The sequence below is a fragment of the Paramormyrops kingsleyae genome, chromosome 2 (assembly GCF_048594095.1).
Source record: "Paramormyrops kingsleyae isolate MSU_618 chromosome 2, PKINGS_0.4, whole genome shotgun sequence".
NCBI lineage: Eukaryota > Metazoa > Chordata > Actinopteri > Osteoglossiformes > Mormyridae > Paramormyrops > Paramormyrops kingsleyae.
In genome coordinates, this window is record NC_132798.1 from 30,395,847 (window position 1) to 30,413,963 (window position 18,117).

The following is an 18,117-nucleotide window of genomic DNA, read 5'->3' on the forward strand; positions in this document are numbered from 1 at the left end:
GCAGTTTCTGTCCTGAGAAAAATCTTCAGTATAAATAGTTTGCCTCAAAGGTGGTTCATGCCTCCTACTTACTGTGGAGGAAGGATTTTACCTGTGTCATATTCAAGACAGCACAAAAGCTAATTGATTTGCTGTGGAGGAAATATGCATTTCAAGAATGTTCTGAGGAGGAGCGATGAGTTTTAAATGCTGCAAAACCTGAAAGAATATATCTCACAACAGCCTGGATAATTTATATTTTAAAATTTAAATAGAAAGAGAACAGAAAATAGAAAGTGCTGGTTCACTTTAATAATGAACATTGTATTCTGCCTGGAGGAAAAAATACCAAAGACCTCAATATAATTACAGTCACTTTAAAGAACTTTGTTGCAGTCAACAGTGGCAAGACTATTATTTTTAGATGATATTTCTCACCAGTTTTCCAGTAATATATGTATAATTTGTCATGTACACAATATATCTGTGAAATATCTGTCATATTTGAGCATAAGAGTATAAGAACATTTAATGTCAATGTTAAGAATTTTCACACAGACACTTCAGCGTCTGGTTCTAAGATCAGTTCTTTTAAAAAATCATGTTAAAAAGAAACATATGTAAAAAAAAAAAAAATCGTGAGGTTATAGATTGGAAAGTTGGAAAATGTTCTGGTATGGCTTTTGTAGCAGCAGAACCTTTTATTTATGGACACCATGTTCACTTACAATACAGACATGAGCTAAACTAAGAAAACCGGGTGGCACAGTGGACCGGCTGGTAGCACCAGCATTCCACCTCTTTGATTCAGGTTTCAGTCTCGCCTCTGAGGCTTCCACATGCACCGCATGCAAGTCCGGTTTCCTCCTGCATACCACACACATGTTGTTAAGCTCGGTTAGGTGTCTTTAAAGTGTGTGTGTGTGTGTGTGTGTGTGTGCGCCCTGTGATGGACTTGTGCCTGATCCAACGTGTACCCCGCCTTGTGTCCTGTGTTGCCTGGGATACGCTGTTTTACCCCCCATGACCCTGACCAAGATTAGCAGCTGGAAGACAGGTGGATAAACTGATAACCCATGATTTATCTGAATGTGCATTCCTTGATACAGAAGTATTAAAAAGAAACACAACAAATGTTCCTCTCCAATGGAAAAAGAAAATGAAAATAAGGAATATGTATAGCCAAGCTGCCATATATGTAGAGCATATTGAATAAGGTTCTTTGGAAGAACTGTATCACAACCACATCACATTTGACTGCAATAAGATATATGTACGTGACTTTAAGGATATTATATTGGTATGTTTCTTGTGGTGTGCAGAACAAAGGATTTATTTATTGAAAATTTCTATTTCATTTCCATACTGATCTGTCAATACATGCCTTAAATGCATTAAATAGAAATTGTTTTCTTTTTCCTGTTGACACTTGCCAACCCCCATGATTTTTAAAACATTGTTCTCCTGTCAGAATAACGCTGAATGAGTTAAAATTTGTCATTTTTCAGTAGCATATATCAGAATGGATAGATGGATAAGTACTTGTTTTATTATTAATGTTGCATTTTAAGCTATTTCTGCACAGCCAGGTGTAGTAGAAATTTTCATCAGAAACTTGAATTACATATATGCATTCCGACTATTTAAAATGGGGGCTTTACAAAGCAAAAGATATGTGCCTTTTATCATTTTTAAGTGTTTAAAGTGAAAGAGAAATTGTATTATAATAATTTTATAGGTGTTTAGCTGCTGAATAACGATAAGCAATTGCTTTTAATAATATGTTTACATTTTTAATAGATTAGCATGGTTAGTTTGATTTTTAATTCAGACAGTTCAGATATATAGAATATATATGGTCTATCCACACAGTATTACCCATGCCTTTGTGACCTTTTGTATTTCTAATCTTGCATTTTTTTCTGTGTAAACTACTGAAGCCATTTGTTGTAATGGGAGCAGACTGAAATAAACATACTGAACCTTACTTACCATGTTTTTTCTTTGCCTCAAGGATTTTCAAGATCATGCATTTTAATTCATTTATTCTTTGTCACATAGCTGAGCTAGCCTTTCAGTCCAATGCATTTTTATATTTAGTGCTGTTTACAAGGTCACAAAGTACTTGGTCCCTGGCTTGAGGTAACAATGGCAAGGAAAGACTCCTTTACAGAGAAGAACAAATCTTGGAACCAAACTCGTGGGGGAGGTCCATCCACCTGTGAGCAGCACTGAGCAGTATAAGGTTGCATAATTTAGTGCAAGATGAAGTCAGGCAGGTGGCAAGAGAACAGAGGCGGACAAACAGATGGGCAAGTGAGCTTAGGCAGACAGCAAGGAGGTGGGGTAGCACAAGCAGGCTGAAACACAAGTGAACCTGCTCCCTTGCATGCGGACCTCTGAGTTGTTCCCTCCCCAGATGAGAGGGAATAAGAAAAGTGCATCAACAAATGTGGAACAGAAAAATGACAATGCAACATACAAGTGTGAGTGAAGAAGGAGGGAGAAAACATGACGAACCAATGAGGAATCATGAGGCGGCAACCAATCAACACAAAACCACGTGCAGAGCAAGAACAACAGGGCCAACAGTGCGGTTTGTCCAAAGTCAGTGATACTGATCCCCACCCAGCTCTACGCCTCAAACTGTAACCCAGTGTGGGGTAACTACCAAAAGCCTGTAAGCTAAATTAAACAAGTACATTTTTAGCCTAGATGTTAGGATTGAGAGGATTGAAAGTAAGTCTGAATCCCTTAACACAATCTGCATATACTCATATTCTTGATTAAAAGAAGGAAAAATAAATTAATGTTATATCACTGTTGTTTACAAAGATTTTCTGGACGATAGCCATAGAGCTCTAGAAGAATTCCCTGCAGCCTAACATAGACACAGAGTCAAACAGGAACTTTATTCTAATTTGCACGAAGTTTGTTTAACTTACATGACCAGTATATCGGGGTGCATATCTGCTAATCCTTAAGCATTTTTCTCTCAAGCAGATCAACCAGCTCTAGGCTACTATGGAGAGAATTATTAAATTTACAGATATCGTTTCAAATTCAGTCGCATTAGAAGCTTCTTTTTTTTTTAGTATTTTTAATATATCAGTGTTACATTTTAGACATTGAAATGTATTGCTATATAAAAGTCAAACAAAACAATAATCTGAAAAATGTGCAAGAATAATGTTAAAAATATCAATCACCATGTACACTGAAAAAAAAGTTAATGAGTATAAAAGTTAAAACATGCATCCATCTTTCAACAGCTTTTCCTTGTCAGGATCATAGAGGGGTCCTAAAGGCACAATGCAGGGGCTGCCCCTTGGATGGGATGCCAGTCCCAAATGGAAAAACATATTTTGTGTTTCAGCCACTTGGAGAATTATAATTTTATTTCTAGCACAGCAAATATGCCATGTCTGGGGAAAAAAATGTATGAACACAATTATCTGTAATAAAAAAATTACATAAGTCAAATTTGGCAACAATTGAAGAACTGGATATTATATTTATATTGTTATAGTTAATGGAGATTTGAAAATCTTTGAGGCCGATTTCTCAAGAAGAATCCATTGTCATAAAATATTTACAATCCAGAATCTTTGAAAGACTTTAAAAGAAACGTTAAAAATCATTAAAAACTAAAGTTTAAAAACAGACTGCAGAGTAACATAAACAGGATGTTTATTTCCTAATATCTGCTTTTGATTATAAACAAAAATGTAATAAAGGCTGCAATTCAGCATGGTAAAATACTGCTCTAATAACCTCAAGACATTCCCATTCTTGTTCTTATATTACTCTGCGTTCATCATATGATATAGGAAAATATGTCCTCCTCCTCCTCAGATACTGGTCTCTTGGCATCTGTAATGACAGAGGTCAGCTTAAAACATACGCTGCATTATGTTTAGGAAAAGTGTCAACACTTGATAATTTCCTGACATAATTTAAAGTTTGCATATAATTTGCTTCCTACATATCCTGCAGATTTTCATTAACACGTGACTGCACTTGTGTGCTATCAGTCAATTTAAAAAGCCCTTACTGTTAGTCTTATCGCTATATATTTATAGAGTTGCTTAAACCAATATATGATTTCACTACAGTAAGGCCATACATTGGCAGCTGTTCAGCATGATGAATCTCTTTCAAGCAAATTTGGAGGCTTCTCTTCTGTGGAAAAAAAGAGTCATTTGCTTTGCATCATATGTGTGACAACATAATCTGCATATACTCATATTCTTGATTAAAAGAATGAAAAATAAATTAATGTTATATCACAGTTGTTTACACAACCCTTTTTAGGAACTGCATTGTAGCAATCATTTATCATTCTATGGTGATATGATTGGATGACGTCAAAATGGCAATTTCTTTACTATTTTCATATTTTTGCTATCAAATAAAAGGCAGACATTAACATATGATTCTAATCAGGAATAATTACTTACTGTCAGACTTTGTATCACTTAAAAAAAGCTCCTTTTCTATGGTATCCATGGGTATTTTTATACTGGGGACGCTTTCATTGTAGGGACAGTCACACTGTAGCAGAAATATCAATAGAGAATTACATTCAATATTCACATGATAAACAAGCACAGGCTAATAACATATAATCATATTACAGCTACTATTTTTATTATTTCTCAAAAAATATTGGTGAGACACTGAATCGTTTTTAATATGACTTTATTATCTCACTCATATAAAATAAAAATGCTTTTTCAATTCTCAATATTACTCTGGGTGTGGTGGATGGGTTTGTGTGCTTCATTGATCCTATGTCTTCTAGAGGTCTCCCCTGACAAACAGGTTTGTCAGTAGAAGCCAAGTACCGAGAAAACCCAGAGTACCCTAGACAGAACAGCATTACTGGGACCCACGGCTCTGTTTAAACCTGTGAGTTCTGTTCACCAGCAAGCGGCTGGTGGCTATAGGCCACTCAAGCAACCTGCCAGAATTCCCTCCAAAATAGCTACATGGATTTTTGTGAGCTCACCATTCATAAGGTAGGGCCCAGGTACAGAGTGGTGTGTGCATGTGTACACTGAACTGAGGTTTGGAATACCCAGCTTTTTTTGAGGATGTTGGTAAGATGTTCAAAATGGTACCTCTTTTGGTTCGACTGGGAGACATAATTGGCCATATGGGGAACAATGAAGGGATGTATCTGGGAATAATGACCTCCCAGATCTAAACCTGAGTAGTGAACTCATATTAGACTTCTGTGCAAGCTAAAGATTATCCATGTAACAAGCCCCATGTAATGAACCACATGAGCCAACACAAGAATGTTTATAAGCATAACTGGGACCAGAACGCTAAAGGCGTCCAACTAAGGTCAATGGTTGACTTGGTAATAGTCATCTGATTTGAGACTGTGTGTTTTAGACAGTCAGGTGAGTAGAGGGGCACAGAAATGAACTGATCTCCTTCTGCAGGTGCATTTCATTCGGTGCATGCAGAGGAGGCTAAAGGAACACCCTATGAGAAGTTCCCTAGGAATATCTGGCTGAAGTGTCTGTGCACAATGAATTCAACTTACACCTATGGAAACAGATCCGTATCTCTTTCTGTCGCCAAAAGGCAGGTGGTGCCTATCGTGACAGTAACACTAGAACCTGCTGGTTGGCACCAGTATTGAAAGACACAGACAATCCAGAAAGGCTGCAGACAAGATAGTGGTGGAGCCAAATCTTCATGGAAAATTTGGAGATAGTATTGGGTAGCCTCTAGTAAGGATTTTTTTCTGCATTCTTGGCACAAAGTCTACATTGTTTAGAGTGGGTATTAATCTCCAGTACTGGTGCATCTTATCTCCTTTCCTATTTGCAATTCTCATGGACAGGTTATCAAAGTGCAGCCATAACTGGAATGACAAGGGGTTCAAGATGACCTTTAGCACACATCTGAGTGGTTCAGTGTCAAGAGTGAAGCAGCAGGGATTACAATCAGTAGCTCAAAATCTGAAGCAATGGTGCATTTTCAGAAAAATCTGGATTGCTCATATTGGGCACCTCAGGGTCTTGTTCCTGAGTGGTCATAAGAAGGACTATGAGGCAGATCATTTTGCTTGCTGCAATTTTGTGGGCACTAATAATTAGACTTAATATAGACCTTCCTGATTTGCAGACAACACCACACTTGTAGTTCTAATCAAAAATAGAGATGAGACCATATTCACGAAGATGGTGGGGATGTCCAGGGATCTCATTTATCATAGTTCTGTATACACAAAAGGAAGCCCAAAATGCACACCAAATCCAGGATTTATGAACCAAAACTTGATTAAAGTCAGGGGCAAATGTACACAACATTGTATAAACTGGGAAATGATGACACCCAATGAAAACCACGTATGTCCACTTTTTGACAATTGTAACTTTTTACTATAGATAAAACACACCCATTCTCCCCTGTCTACTGATATCATTAGACATCTAGATGTTTTATGAAGTCATTTTTTCACTACTATTTGTGTTTGTACTAGTTTACATCTATATTCATGATGGTTGATTGTATGGATTACTTTACAGTATATTGCTCATTTTAACAATCTAACGCTGATAGCTAGAAAGCTGGGTCAACTAATACCATGGTTAATTGTGAATATAGAGTGAGATTAGTTTGTATTTTGTTGACACTGACATATTTCCGTCACTGACAAAAATCCACGAGTCCATTTAAAACACTAAACTGTTCAATGATGGCTGTGTGAAGGTAAAAGTAGTTTTTGAGAAAATTTGATTTTTAACACCCCAAAATAATGATTTGGAGATATGTTTTTCATTGGACAGGCACAATATAGAAATAGCCTACAGTCTTGAGAATGTGATACAGCATAATGGTGTTCTTGCTGTTGACTAGGTTACAGGTCAGGTCAGTTTGGGGAGCATGCACTGATGCAGCACGTTGCCGCACCCACCACATGATGAAATGCCTCGAGATCCCGGCTGGCGAACCCCCCAGGCAGACACATGGTCCAATCCCACCCTCCGGAAATGGCCATCCATCTGCCACAGTCAGGTATTATGTGGGTGACGCCTCGGCCTGGTCCAGCCACTCGGGTCCTCAGTAACTGGATAGCGTCCATGTCTCACAGCCATACAGCAAGACAGGGAGCACCAGGACTCTAAAGACTTGGACCTTCATCCTCTCGCAAAGATATTTGGAGCACCACATACCCCTTTCCAGTGACCTCATAACCCCCATGCTCTCCCAATCAGTCTATTGACTTCATGGTTCTTATTCCTATTTTAGATGCTATAAGCATGTGTATGTGTGTGTGCATGCGTGTGTTCGCGCACATGTGTGCATGTGAGAAAGTTAAATATTTAAGAAATATTCATCAATATATTTTCCTGTTTCTAATAAAGACCCCCAAATATAACATTTTGTTGTGCCTCTATCTCGCTTTGTTCCAAATTCCTATTGTTAGTGTTTTATTTTTTTATTTTTAACACCCCAAAATAATGATTTGGAAATATGTTTTTCATTGGACAGGCACAATATAGAATGTGATGCAGCAGTTTGTGGTTATTTACAGCTATTGCCAGACTTCACAAACAAAAAATCATAGTACAATTCTACAGCGTCTCCATCAAGAACATCCTCACATACTTCATCATTTTCTTTTTTGCCACTGCATCTGCAACTACAGCACATAAGTTGTTCTGCTAAGATTATTGGCTGAAATCACCCTCCACTGAATACCTTTAAAATTGCAGGACAGATGAGAAATAAGTATCCGTCACCCTTTTGTTACAGAAACTCTCTTCTAGGAAATGCTATCAGTAAAGAGAGATGCTGGACTTTGTGTCAGGGCTTTAGATTATGGCCACACTAGCATATTCATGCCACTCATGTCACAATGCTGGTTTTCAGCACTATATGTGTCACCTCCTGCATCCCTTTCCCCTTGTTTTCTCTGTTGTGTGGCTCTCATGAGCCACACCTGTAAATCTGACCTCTCGTTACAGCCCTCGTGTCAATCACCCCATATACTATATACAGTATGCTTTGCTTGCAGAACTTGAGTGATGCTGATTCTGAAATTGTCAGATGAATTTTGCGGATTACTGGTCTACATCCCTAACCTCACTGATGGTCATGATCCGTGGGCAATTACCGAAAGAACAAGGTACAAGTGGTGAAAATGAGCTTTCTCCACAGGGTTGCCATGCTCACTTTGCATGGAGTTTGGACATCCAGGGGCACCTCAAAGTAGGGCCTCTGCTCCTTCAGACTAAGATTAGTCAGTTGAGTTAGTTCAGGATTACCATCAAGATGCCACCTGGTAAACATCCAAGGCAGCTGCTTTGGGCATGTTCCACTGGGAGGAGGCCTCAGGGCAGACCAAGGACACACTGCAGGGTGGGATTATATCTTCCAGATGGCTTGGGAATGTCTGGGGATCACCCAGAACAAGCTAGAGACTGCAACCTGGTCTGATCTGCTCAACATGCTGCCAGTACAGCCCTCCCCAGATCAAAAGGTATGAGGATGGTGGTGAATATTCCAAATTCTAAAAGCTCTAAATGAAGTCTATACTACAATCATATGCTTGTTCCTGTAAGAAACGTAAGAACAATGAATAGTGTGTGTGGAAAATTATTTTATATTTTATATGAATCTGTTGAGAATGACTGAAAAGCACTCACATCTTCAGTGTCACTGTCTGCGCTTCCCTTCTTCTGGGTGTCTTCCTTTTTCTTCTTGTCTTTTTCAGGAATTACATCATCCAGAAAGCTAAGGTCATGCTGGGAAAAAAAGTAGTCCATACCCTTCCTCACAGCCACTAGAGCCAGGATCTGGGGGAGACATTTAACATAATCCATCCAAGATCTAATCAGTATTCCTGGTCATGGGGGTCTGCAGTAATTCATACTCCTTAATCTCATTCAGCTATTTCAGTGAAAGGGATACTTGTTTATGTTCAGTACTTCTGTACCAAGGAATATACAGTAAGATTTTTCACCAAGGTTACTCAGCTTATCGATCCATCTTCCAACATGGTCAGGGTCACAGGAAGGGGCTAAAGGCCATTGCACTCCAAGTCCATAGTTTTTGTCTGAAATTGTCGCACATGTAAATATAAATACAATGTTTTCACACCGACTCCAAAACTTTCTGCCATCATTAAGTTTGTGAAACAGGTTCGATTGGCTACATTTTTCGGATTCAAGAGCTAATGACCATGATCTTGCATGTATGTTGCAGCATTTTGAAGCTGTACGCTGAATGTCTGCCAATCACCTAGACCACATTTTTCTAATGGCACAATTTATATTGCCAATTAAGCTCATTTACGTGTGCATGGGTGTCCCTACATTGGACACACCGTCAGTCACAGTTCTGGAACAACTGGATTGTGGAAATTGGTGGTGATTGCGAAATACACGTTGAAATGATCAGGATAATTCCACAGTTTCCAAATCAATCAGGTGAAAGACTCAGTATTTTCTGTCTTTTTTTCCAGCTCAGAAATGAGAGAACCACATAATCATCCTCAGTGCTTGACAACTCCATTTTGTCTCGTATTGCAAATTTTTGCAATTATACAATAAAACGTATAGGACTCAATGTGCAAAGTTTCTGTGCGTAATGATTTTTATTGGGTGATGGATAAAAAAAAAAGTGTATAAAAACCTCGGACTTGGTGTATAAAGGCCTTTAGAGTCTATTTCAGGCAGCAGGGAGCATAAAGCGGGGATACACCCTAAATGGGATGCTAGTCCATTGTAGGGCACACAGAACCATGCACTATGGCCATTAACAGTGTGATATACGGAAGGAACCTTACCATCAGTGGAAAAATAATGGCTGCCACAGTAGATTTGAGAATCCAAAGAAGAGCCAGACAGAGAATTTGGAAAAATGTGAAGAGATGAACCTTGCGCAGGGGCACATGTCTCAGGTAGATCAGATCCGGTTGGTGCTTGGCTGGCATTAGGAGCAACTTAAGGCGGTCCATAAACTTCAGAGAGAAACACAATGGTAAGGCTTTGATATAAATAGGAATATTTGGTTCAGAACTTTAAAATACTAAATAGTATTCTAGGGAAGATAAGTTAATTACTAACAGCATTTTAATTTTGAAGCAATGTGATTAAATTGCAATTAACTGTCCAGATAGATAGATAGATAGATAGATAGATAAAGAAATGTGCTTCAATTAATCTTGCAAATTAAAAATTACACTGGAAAACTTGTAAATATGTCCAAATTATCATATAATTTGTTTATTGCTGTATTTCTGTATCCCACCTGAACACCTTTAAGAGAGGCCACCCCCATGTAGAGGAATACTCCATACAGAACAGGCATTGGAATGAACTGCAAAATAGAAAAAAAAACAAAGAGTTATAAATAAAGATAAAGATCCCTACATTTGAGTTTGAGAACTGAGGTACCACTGTATTTTGAAAATTAATCGATATGTAGCTTTGGCACATGGCTCCAAACTTCTTGTCTGCATTCATCCAGTTTGACCATATATTAGCATAGTAAACAATGAATTAGAAATACTATATACTTCAATCTTGTATTAAAATGTTTTAATACAGTAATACGCAAGCAAATAATTTGTTACATAGTGTGTTCATTTAAATGTTTTTTCTACAATTTTCATCTCTGAAGTTGTCTTCTTGAAAGGATTAGAAATTGGAAAATAATAATAAATACCTTGAGTATTGGAGACATGAACACAGATAGTCCAGTCAAAATGAAGACAAAAACACCAGTGACTCTCTGTTCCCTGGGTAGATAAAAATCTCTACTTACATTCATATTAAATAAAAGATGAATGTTGACAGACACATAAATCTATGAAATCAATCGGTTAGCTTTTTAGTTTTTTTCCATTCAACTTAAACCAAATTCTATAACTAATGGAAATCATATAATCTGATAATATTTCTGTAACACTGCACTAGTAACTGATTTTTGTTCAGCTACCAGTTGAAGCTTCATGTGCTATCTTAGGCAACTTAAATAAGCAACCATATGGTGCTTAAAATCTCTCCACAAATTATAGTCAAATAATATTTGAAGATGTTAAAGATGTTTAAGTGTTTAAATTCTTATATGAATAATAAATACATGAACATTCCAATGAGCATTTACCAACACAGATCTATTGTACAGAAATCACATGTTTGCTGTAGAGCAATGGGTCTCACACTCTGGAAAGGTTTGCAGATGCAGATGGCCTACCTTACTCCCAGAAATTTGGGCTGCTCTCCAGGAGCAGATGTCTCAGTTTCCATCTTCAAACTGTCAATGTGAGCAATGGAGATGACAGTGGCTGCCACATACCATGGTAGTCCCATAAAAGAACACAAAATTATTAAAACTGCAACCCAAAAAAGGTCCAGATGATACCCAGCTCCTTTCTGTGGGGGAGGGGCAGATTTGAAAAACAATGTAACAAACATTATAATTTTTAGTGCAAAGCAATTCATTGCATCATAACATTTTCTAGAGATTTATAACAAATATAGAGGAAATAACACAAAATACAGTATATCTTTAAAAAAGTAATCGGAGGATTATTTAGAGACACAATACACAATACTTTTTCTGACGTATTTGAATCACGCCTCTGATAAATGCCTTAAATTTACTAAAAACTAGAACTAACACTAAACATCTTTCATTTTCCTTTCTTCTACTGTTTACCAAACTCATATCCAAGTCCACACCCAATTAAACTTCCTGTCCATTTTTTCCATGTCAAATGATTATATTCATTTTCATACCAAGAGAAAGTTGTAATAAATTATGTCTCTTTTGCTAATGGGAGGCTACTGAGCATGTAGCCCTTAGAGTATAGCATTGGGACATCTTGAATTGTGCCTCATCTTAATAGCCCACCTTGAGCTTGTGTTCTTTCCTGTTGATAATGACAGCCGTGATCTGCTGGTCCATGAACAACAGAATAGTGACAAGCAGGGCAGGAACAGCTGATATCACATACACCCACCAAGGGTTTCCACCAAATGGAAATACGAACCAACCCCTGTGTGGACTGGTTGGCTGGAAAGAAACAGTTTGTTTAAGCTACCAGCATCATCACAATTACAAGACCAGATTCTTTTGATGTGCAATATAATATATGGCCGGGGTCACCGACTGCGGTCCTGGAGGGCTACTATCCAGTAGGTTTTCTATCCTACCTGGCTTCTGATGAGCCACACTAGTTCTCAGGTAAATACCAGGAGCAGGTGTGGCTCATCAGAAGCCAAGGGGGAGAGACAACCTACTGGATAGTAGCCCTCCAGGACCGGAGTTGGTGACCCCTGATGTATGGCATCGATCATCCAGAACATAAAGATAACATATATATATATATATATATATATATATATATATATATATATATATATATATATATATATATATATATATATATATATAATGTAGATTGCAAAAACTTTAGAAGATAAAATGCAGGATATAGAGGAAATTTTAATATGCACATATTGATTCACCTTGAATTCAGTTGGCACAATGAGTTTTGGTGTATCCACCCCTACCAGTGCATCCACACCACAGAAAATTAAAATGGCCAAGATAATAGCAAAGTCACTGACAAGTTTTCTCACCTGGTATAAGACATAACAAAAAATAACAATAGCAATATGGGAAGACAGCCTTATGTTTTGTGGACACATAGAATGCAAAGGAATTACACAAAGATAAATGGTGATTCATCTTTCAGTAAGTAGCTTAACAAGGACAACCACTTGAGACAAAAAAGAACGAATATAATGATATAATATAATGATGTTTTTGGTCAATGTTTTTAAAAATAAATGCTTTTAGTCAATCAAAATTCTTTTTCATTTTAAACTGCAAAACAATAAATGCAATACATGAGATCTTTACACATTTGTTACTGGTGGGCACCAGAACTTTAATAAGGAAATTGTTTTATTTGATATCAAATGAACAACAAGTTACAGTAATACTCACTGTGGTGGGAAAGAAAGTACTTGTCTTGAACTTTTTAAGGGACATGGAGCATATGTAAGTCCCAAAGAAAAGAATAAAGGATATTAAGGTTATGTCAGGGACAAATTTGCAAGCCTTCCCAACTAATTCTCCTCCATATTTTATACAGTCCTTCTTTGTCAGAGATGACCAAGTGTCCTGAACAGACAAAAAACACATTAATCAGAATCTAAAACTATTTATAAAGCATTACAAACCTGAACGAGTTCTTTAAAACTAACAATAAAAAACAATGACAAATGAAAGAATTGGTCTATCAGTAAACAAATGTATGACATGATGTGTGTGTGTGTATGTAGTATTCATTATAAATCACATTTTAAATTTATTATAAAAATATATAGATACAAATATGCATACATTACTGCACACCAATAAGTTGATCTGAGTCATACTATTAGCAATCATTTATAGCATATTGAAGTAAAGCAACTTGCCAGTTCAGTGACATTGAGCATCCATGTGGAGACTTCCAAAGAATCACTGTACAGTCCTGATTTATTATCTATATGAACAAAAATGAATATCCATTTAACTATTACATTTAACTATACTTTAGGATACACTTGCTTTAATATTTCACTGAATAGTTTTTTTCCCCCTCCATCCATTCATCCATCCATCCATTTTCTATACCCGCTTCTACAATTCTGGAGGGGTCTAGAGCCTATTATATGGTTACCTTGTGGTAACTCCAGAACAATGCATGTAAGAGAACCAGGCTTGTTCATTTTAGGACAGCAAAACAGATTATAATTCTTAGCAATATTATGGATACTAACAAAATCTTAATTACACTAAAATTCTTTGAAGGTAAATAAATATACATCCATCTTCCAATCCACTTATCCTTCTGGGTCACAGGGGGTCTGCAGCCTATCCCAGAAGCTACAGGCATGAGGCAGGAAACAACCCAGGATGGGGGGGGGGGCAGCCCATCGCAGGGCACACTCACACACCATTCACAATTTAGTAACTCCGATTAACCCCAGCATGTCTTTGGACTGTGGGGGGGGGGGGACACACACACCACAGGGGGAACATGCAAACTCCACACACATGGAACCCAGGCAGAGACTCAAATCCAGGTCCCAGAGGTGTGAGGCAACAGTGCAGACCACCACACCACCATGCCACCCAATAAGTATGCATATTTTATAAAATCAGCATTGTTTTGTACAGAAAGGCTGAAACTTCAAATGAATAAACAGAATTCAAATACACAATAATCTTTGTTTCGTTAATGGTTTTCAGTTGCAATGTGAGCTAAAAGAAATTCACATAAGTATTACACAGTATTTATTATGATTCAACTTAGAATCAGGTTTTGTCAATAAAACTGATAAGCTTACAAAACAATTTAAAGCTTATATATGATGTATGTATGTATGTATGTATCTATCTATCTATCTATCTATCTATCTATCTATCTATCTATTTCATTTATGGATAGTGTCAGTGTTTTGTATTAAAACTGAATGCTCCTAAACTTCAGCCTAGACCCAAATCTCTGTCTATTGAAAATGAAGAAACATTTCAAGCTGTATTTTGGCAAAGGTTACTCAGACAAGTACAACAGTAAAACTATTGAGGAAAAAATATATTCAAAAGAAATCTTACCCACTGTTGGAGCCTTACAGATGCAGTCATAATGGGTCACGTCATTAATCTTGTACTCTGAGTTAATTGGGTAATAATTAGCCAGCTTCAGCATCTTTTTGAAAGCATCATAGATGAAGATGAAACTGATGAGGGAAGAGAAGCCTTCCTCTGTGAAGCGGGTGAAATACTGAACCAAGAAGCTGGCGTCTGTTGCCACCAAAACCAAGCAGAAGAATCCTGACCACAGACCAATCCACAGTCGAAACTCCAAGTAGTCAAAAGAATTGTCCCTTGGAAAAAAAAAAAAACATTTTTATAGCATTATTCATTTCAAACTTTACATTTGGAATGCAATGCACATTTTTCTACTGTTTCATTAAATCAAGATGATCATTAGCAAGTTATTTAAACTTCTCTAAAAGAAAAAAATAGTACTTATAGTCAGATGCTCACTTTATAGAATATATTTATAGCTCAGACAGCAGCCCAATGTTACAGAGTTAACTAAACATGAACGTGGTGATATAAAAAGCATCATATAACCTTTTTAAAATGTCTGCAAAGATAAATTTGTTCTATGACAGGTTGATTAAACATTGAAGACATTACACAATACTGCCTAACAATGGTATATTAGGGGAACAATGAACAAACACATCTTTATGGCCACCTTCAAGGTCATTTGTCTTTTAAAACTATGAGTAAAACTAATCTGACCACAAAAGTGATTTTTTTTACGCCTATTACATAATTTGGTTAAAATAATATAAATATTGTAAAAATCTTCAATAGCATGTAGTATATCAATCACCAAAACCGTGTAATGTGATGTTAAACTTGATGTTGGTATTGAAATCATTGCTGCCTGCACTCCGGTTTGAATAAAGGTACTGGATAAAGGAATGATGAATAAAGTAAACAAAAAAAGAGATGAATAAAGGTAATGAATAGGTAATAAATAAATGTGAAACCTGCTGAAATTAAAAAGAAGTCTCTCGAAGACCAGCACTGGACCCGTACTACTGAGAATGGTGAGAGGTTGCCCTGCCAAGAGACAGAAGACTGCTCCGGAGATAGCGGTGCCCAGGAAGCTCTCCAGCACGCCCTTGAACACAAGCCAAAACACACCCAAGCAATCAAATACATATCATATGCAGCCAGGATCTCTGTAGTGGAACAAAATCAGGTGTTTTGCTTAAAACCAACCATTCTGTTGTTCTAAAAAGATATGCAACAAAATATCATAGTTACATCTTTGTTGTCAGGTAACTCCTACCTGCATATTTTCTGTGGCATCTCCAAGGAGGCCCCCAAAAGTAATAGCATTTGTTACAGTTCCCAGGTAGATAAATAGAATGGCTGACAGTGATTGGATATTCAAAGCATCATAAAAATCACTGGGAAAATAGGGAGCTTTCCTTTTGATATCTAGGAAGAGGCCACCAAAAAACCTAAAATAAACAAACAAATAAACAAACCAATAAGATAGTATATAATAAAAAACATGGAACCAAACTATAGCTGGGTGCTTTTTTAAATCAGAGGTGGGTTACATCACTGCTTTCCATGCTACCAGTCTTTTCTTATGTTAATACAGGGCAAAAACAGCTAGCAGTCATTAACATCCTAGCAAACGCAAGAATTGTGAGTAACAGCGTGCAAGCAGTATAAATCTGTGTTTTTCTGTGAAAATACAAAAAGTTGGTGTATACTTTTCGTTCTAGGAATAAAAACACGTTACCTCCCTGTCCTCTTAAGTTCATTGCCAATTTGGTGACTGCCTCCTTTATGTTCTCCGCCATTCATCTGCACAGTATCTGCTCCAGAATACATGTTCTTCCTGTAATATAGATGAACACCACAGAAAAGCATGGCTATGACGGTCTTATTGACTGTCTTAATGTGAATAATTGAAGTAACCAGACACTCCTTGTCCAGACAAGTGGCCCCTCTACGCGAGACACATTGTTCTAGTACTCGTGAGTCTCTACTGAGTCGTCATGGAATTATTTTGGGGATTGAATAATTAAACTGCTGGATATTACAATCCCTCCCAGGATTCCGAGCACAAAGTACCCCAAAAGCAAACACATACAAAACAACGTGATTCAAAGCAGAAATGTTATGTTCCGCATTGTAACCAGCTACATAAATCACAACAGACAACAAAATATTCCATATACATTCCTTAACCACTTATCCAATGACAAATCTATCATAGAAAGCGCAGGCCATGAGGAACCTGGAGGAAATCAGCATAGCCAGAGGGAATGGGGGCATGGGGTTAAATGACATGATACCCCCACTCTGCATGTGAAAATTAGACGTCTTCCTCGTGTTCTTTACAGGTAACCATTGTAGGAATTGAACAGCTCAAATGGGGATGGTTTCCCACCAATGTTCAGGGGAATTGATTATGAATTAATTAATGATTAATTCATACACAATTAAATAGGGAATATTAGGTTTGAGTTGTTGTTCCGATATCACAGTTTTTATATTAGTCCCACTTGGTAAAGAGCTGGATGATTTAAATCCAGAATGTGAATGGAATTCATTCGTTGGTATCACTACTCAGTCTAAAGATAGCTGCCCGTCCACCGGGTTGGCTTCTTTCTGTAACCTAGCGACTCAGCTCTTGGCCAAAGAGAGAGTCTCGCGATACTTGAGGACGCGAGTGGGACTTCAAAGCTCAGTAACGGGATTCAGACCAATAAAGTGACTTATTGTAAGCACAGAGAGGGAGATTTAAAATGTGAACAGCATGCGTTTATTCTAATACTACACTAAAACAGGACAAACATTAAACATAATACATACAAACACAATAACGAAATTACGGAAAATGGATTTACAGTAGGAAACAGTGATAAGCTTTGATTAAATACTGTTCTGCAACGGCAAGCCTAGGATCTAAACAGGCAACCCAGATTTCAGTATAGATCAGTACCAGTTCAATATGAAAGAATATGAAAGAGTTGACAGTGAGTTTACGTGATTGCAGCGGGGATCAGCTTTGTCTTTTGTTGAAACTCGCGGCGGAGAGGCTTCGTAGTTTCGATGGTAGATTTAATCTTCTCCGCGCGTAGTTTCTCCCGCAGTCTTGGATTGGAGGCTTTACGTTTTCTTCTCCTTTTTCGATGACGTTTTTCGATGACTTCTTTTCCTCCTCCGGGTGTGAGGTTTTTATGCCCCGTGGGCTCCATGAATATTCATGACCCAGGGTCCAACTCATACCCAATGAGAATTGGTACCTGGATCCGAGGGGCCGGTTGCAGGCTCCCCGAATGGCACCATAGATTTATGGTGGTCTTTGGCCAACTTTTGTGCTGATTTTAATTAAGTAATTTAGCTTTGGATAGGTTCAATTGTGTAATAATCCGTCCCCGGATTCACATTCGGACATAATTTAGGATGACATTGATACCAAACATGATATTCCACCTTTGATCCAAACCTTTGCTAATTTTCATTGATTAATTTGTAATTCCTCTTATGAGGTGCATGCTT

At 37.4% G+C, this 18,117-nt stretch overlaps 2 protein-coding genes across 5 annotated transcripts in view; one reads left to right on the forward strand and one right to left on the reverse strand.

Moving 5' to 3' along the window:
- adamts3 (ADAM metallopeptidase with thrombospondin type 1 motif, 3) overlaps positions 1-1,966 on the forward strand; it is a 52,102-nt gene extending 50,136 nt beyond the window's left edge. For all 3 annotated transcript variants that reach the window (XM_023820711.2, XM_023820712.2, XM_023820713.2), the window contains one exon: positions 5-1,966. In XM_023820711.2, the coding sequence (XP_023676479.2) occupies positions 5-16 (12 nt within the window). In that variant the 3' untranslated portion in view covers positions 17-1,966. The remainder of the gene's footprint in view (positions 1-4) is intronic.
- Positions 1,967-2,007: 41 nt separating this feature from the next.
- The window catches only part of LOC111848579 (electrogenic sodium bicarbonate cotransporter 1-like), a 35,722-nt gene continuing 19,612 nt past the window's right edge, over positions 2,008-18,117 (reverse strand). Inside the window, exons 8-23 of one of the 2 annotated variants that reach the window (XM_023820714.2) lie at positions 16,349-16,447; positions 15,884-16,058; positions 15,579-15,712; positions 14,626-14,897; positions 13,443-13,510; positions 12,967-13,143; positions 12,483-12,596; positions 11,866-12,027; positions 11,206-11,384; positions 10,675-10,747; positions 10,258-10,326; positions 9,794-9,967; positions 8,652-8,801; positions 4,440-4,533; positions 4,106-4,161; positions 2,008-3,852 (exon numbers count right to left, since the gene is read on the reverse strand). In XM_023820714.2, the coding sequence (XP_023676482.2) occupies positions 4,118-4,161; positions 4,440-4,533; positions 8,652-8,801; positions 9,794-9,967; positions 10,258-10,326; positions 10,675-10,747; positions 11,206-11,384; positions 11,866-12,027; positions 12,483-12,596; positions 12,967-13,143; positions 13,443-13,510; positions 14,626-14,897; positions 15,579-15,712; positions 15,884-16,058; positions 16,349-16,447 (1,984 nt within the window). In that variant the 3' untranslated portion in view covers positions 2,008-3,852; positions 4,106-4,117. The other variant, XM_023820715.2, reaches the window with a different exon arrangement.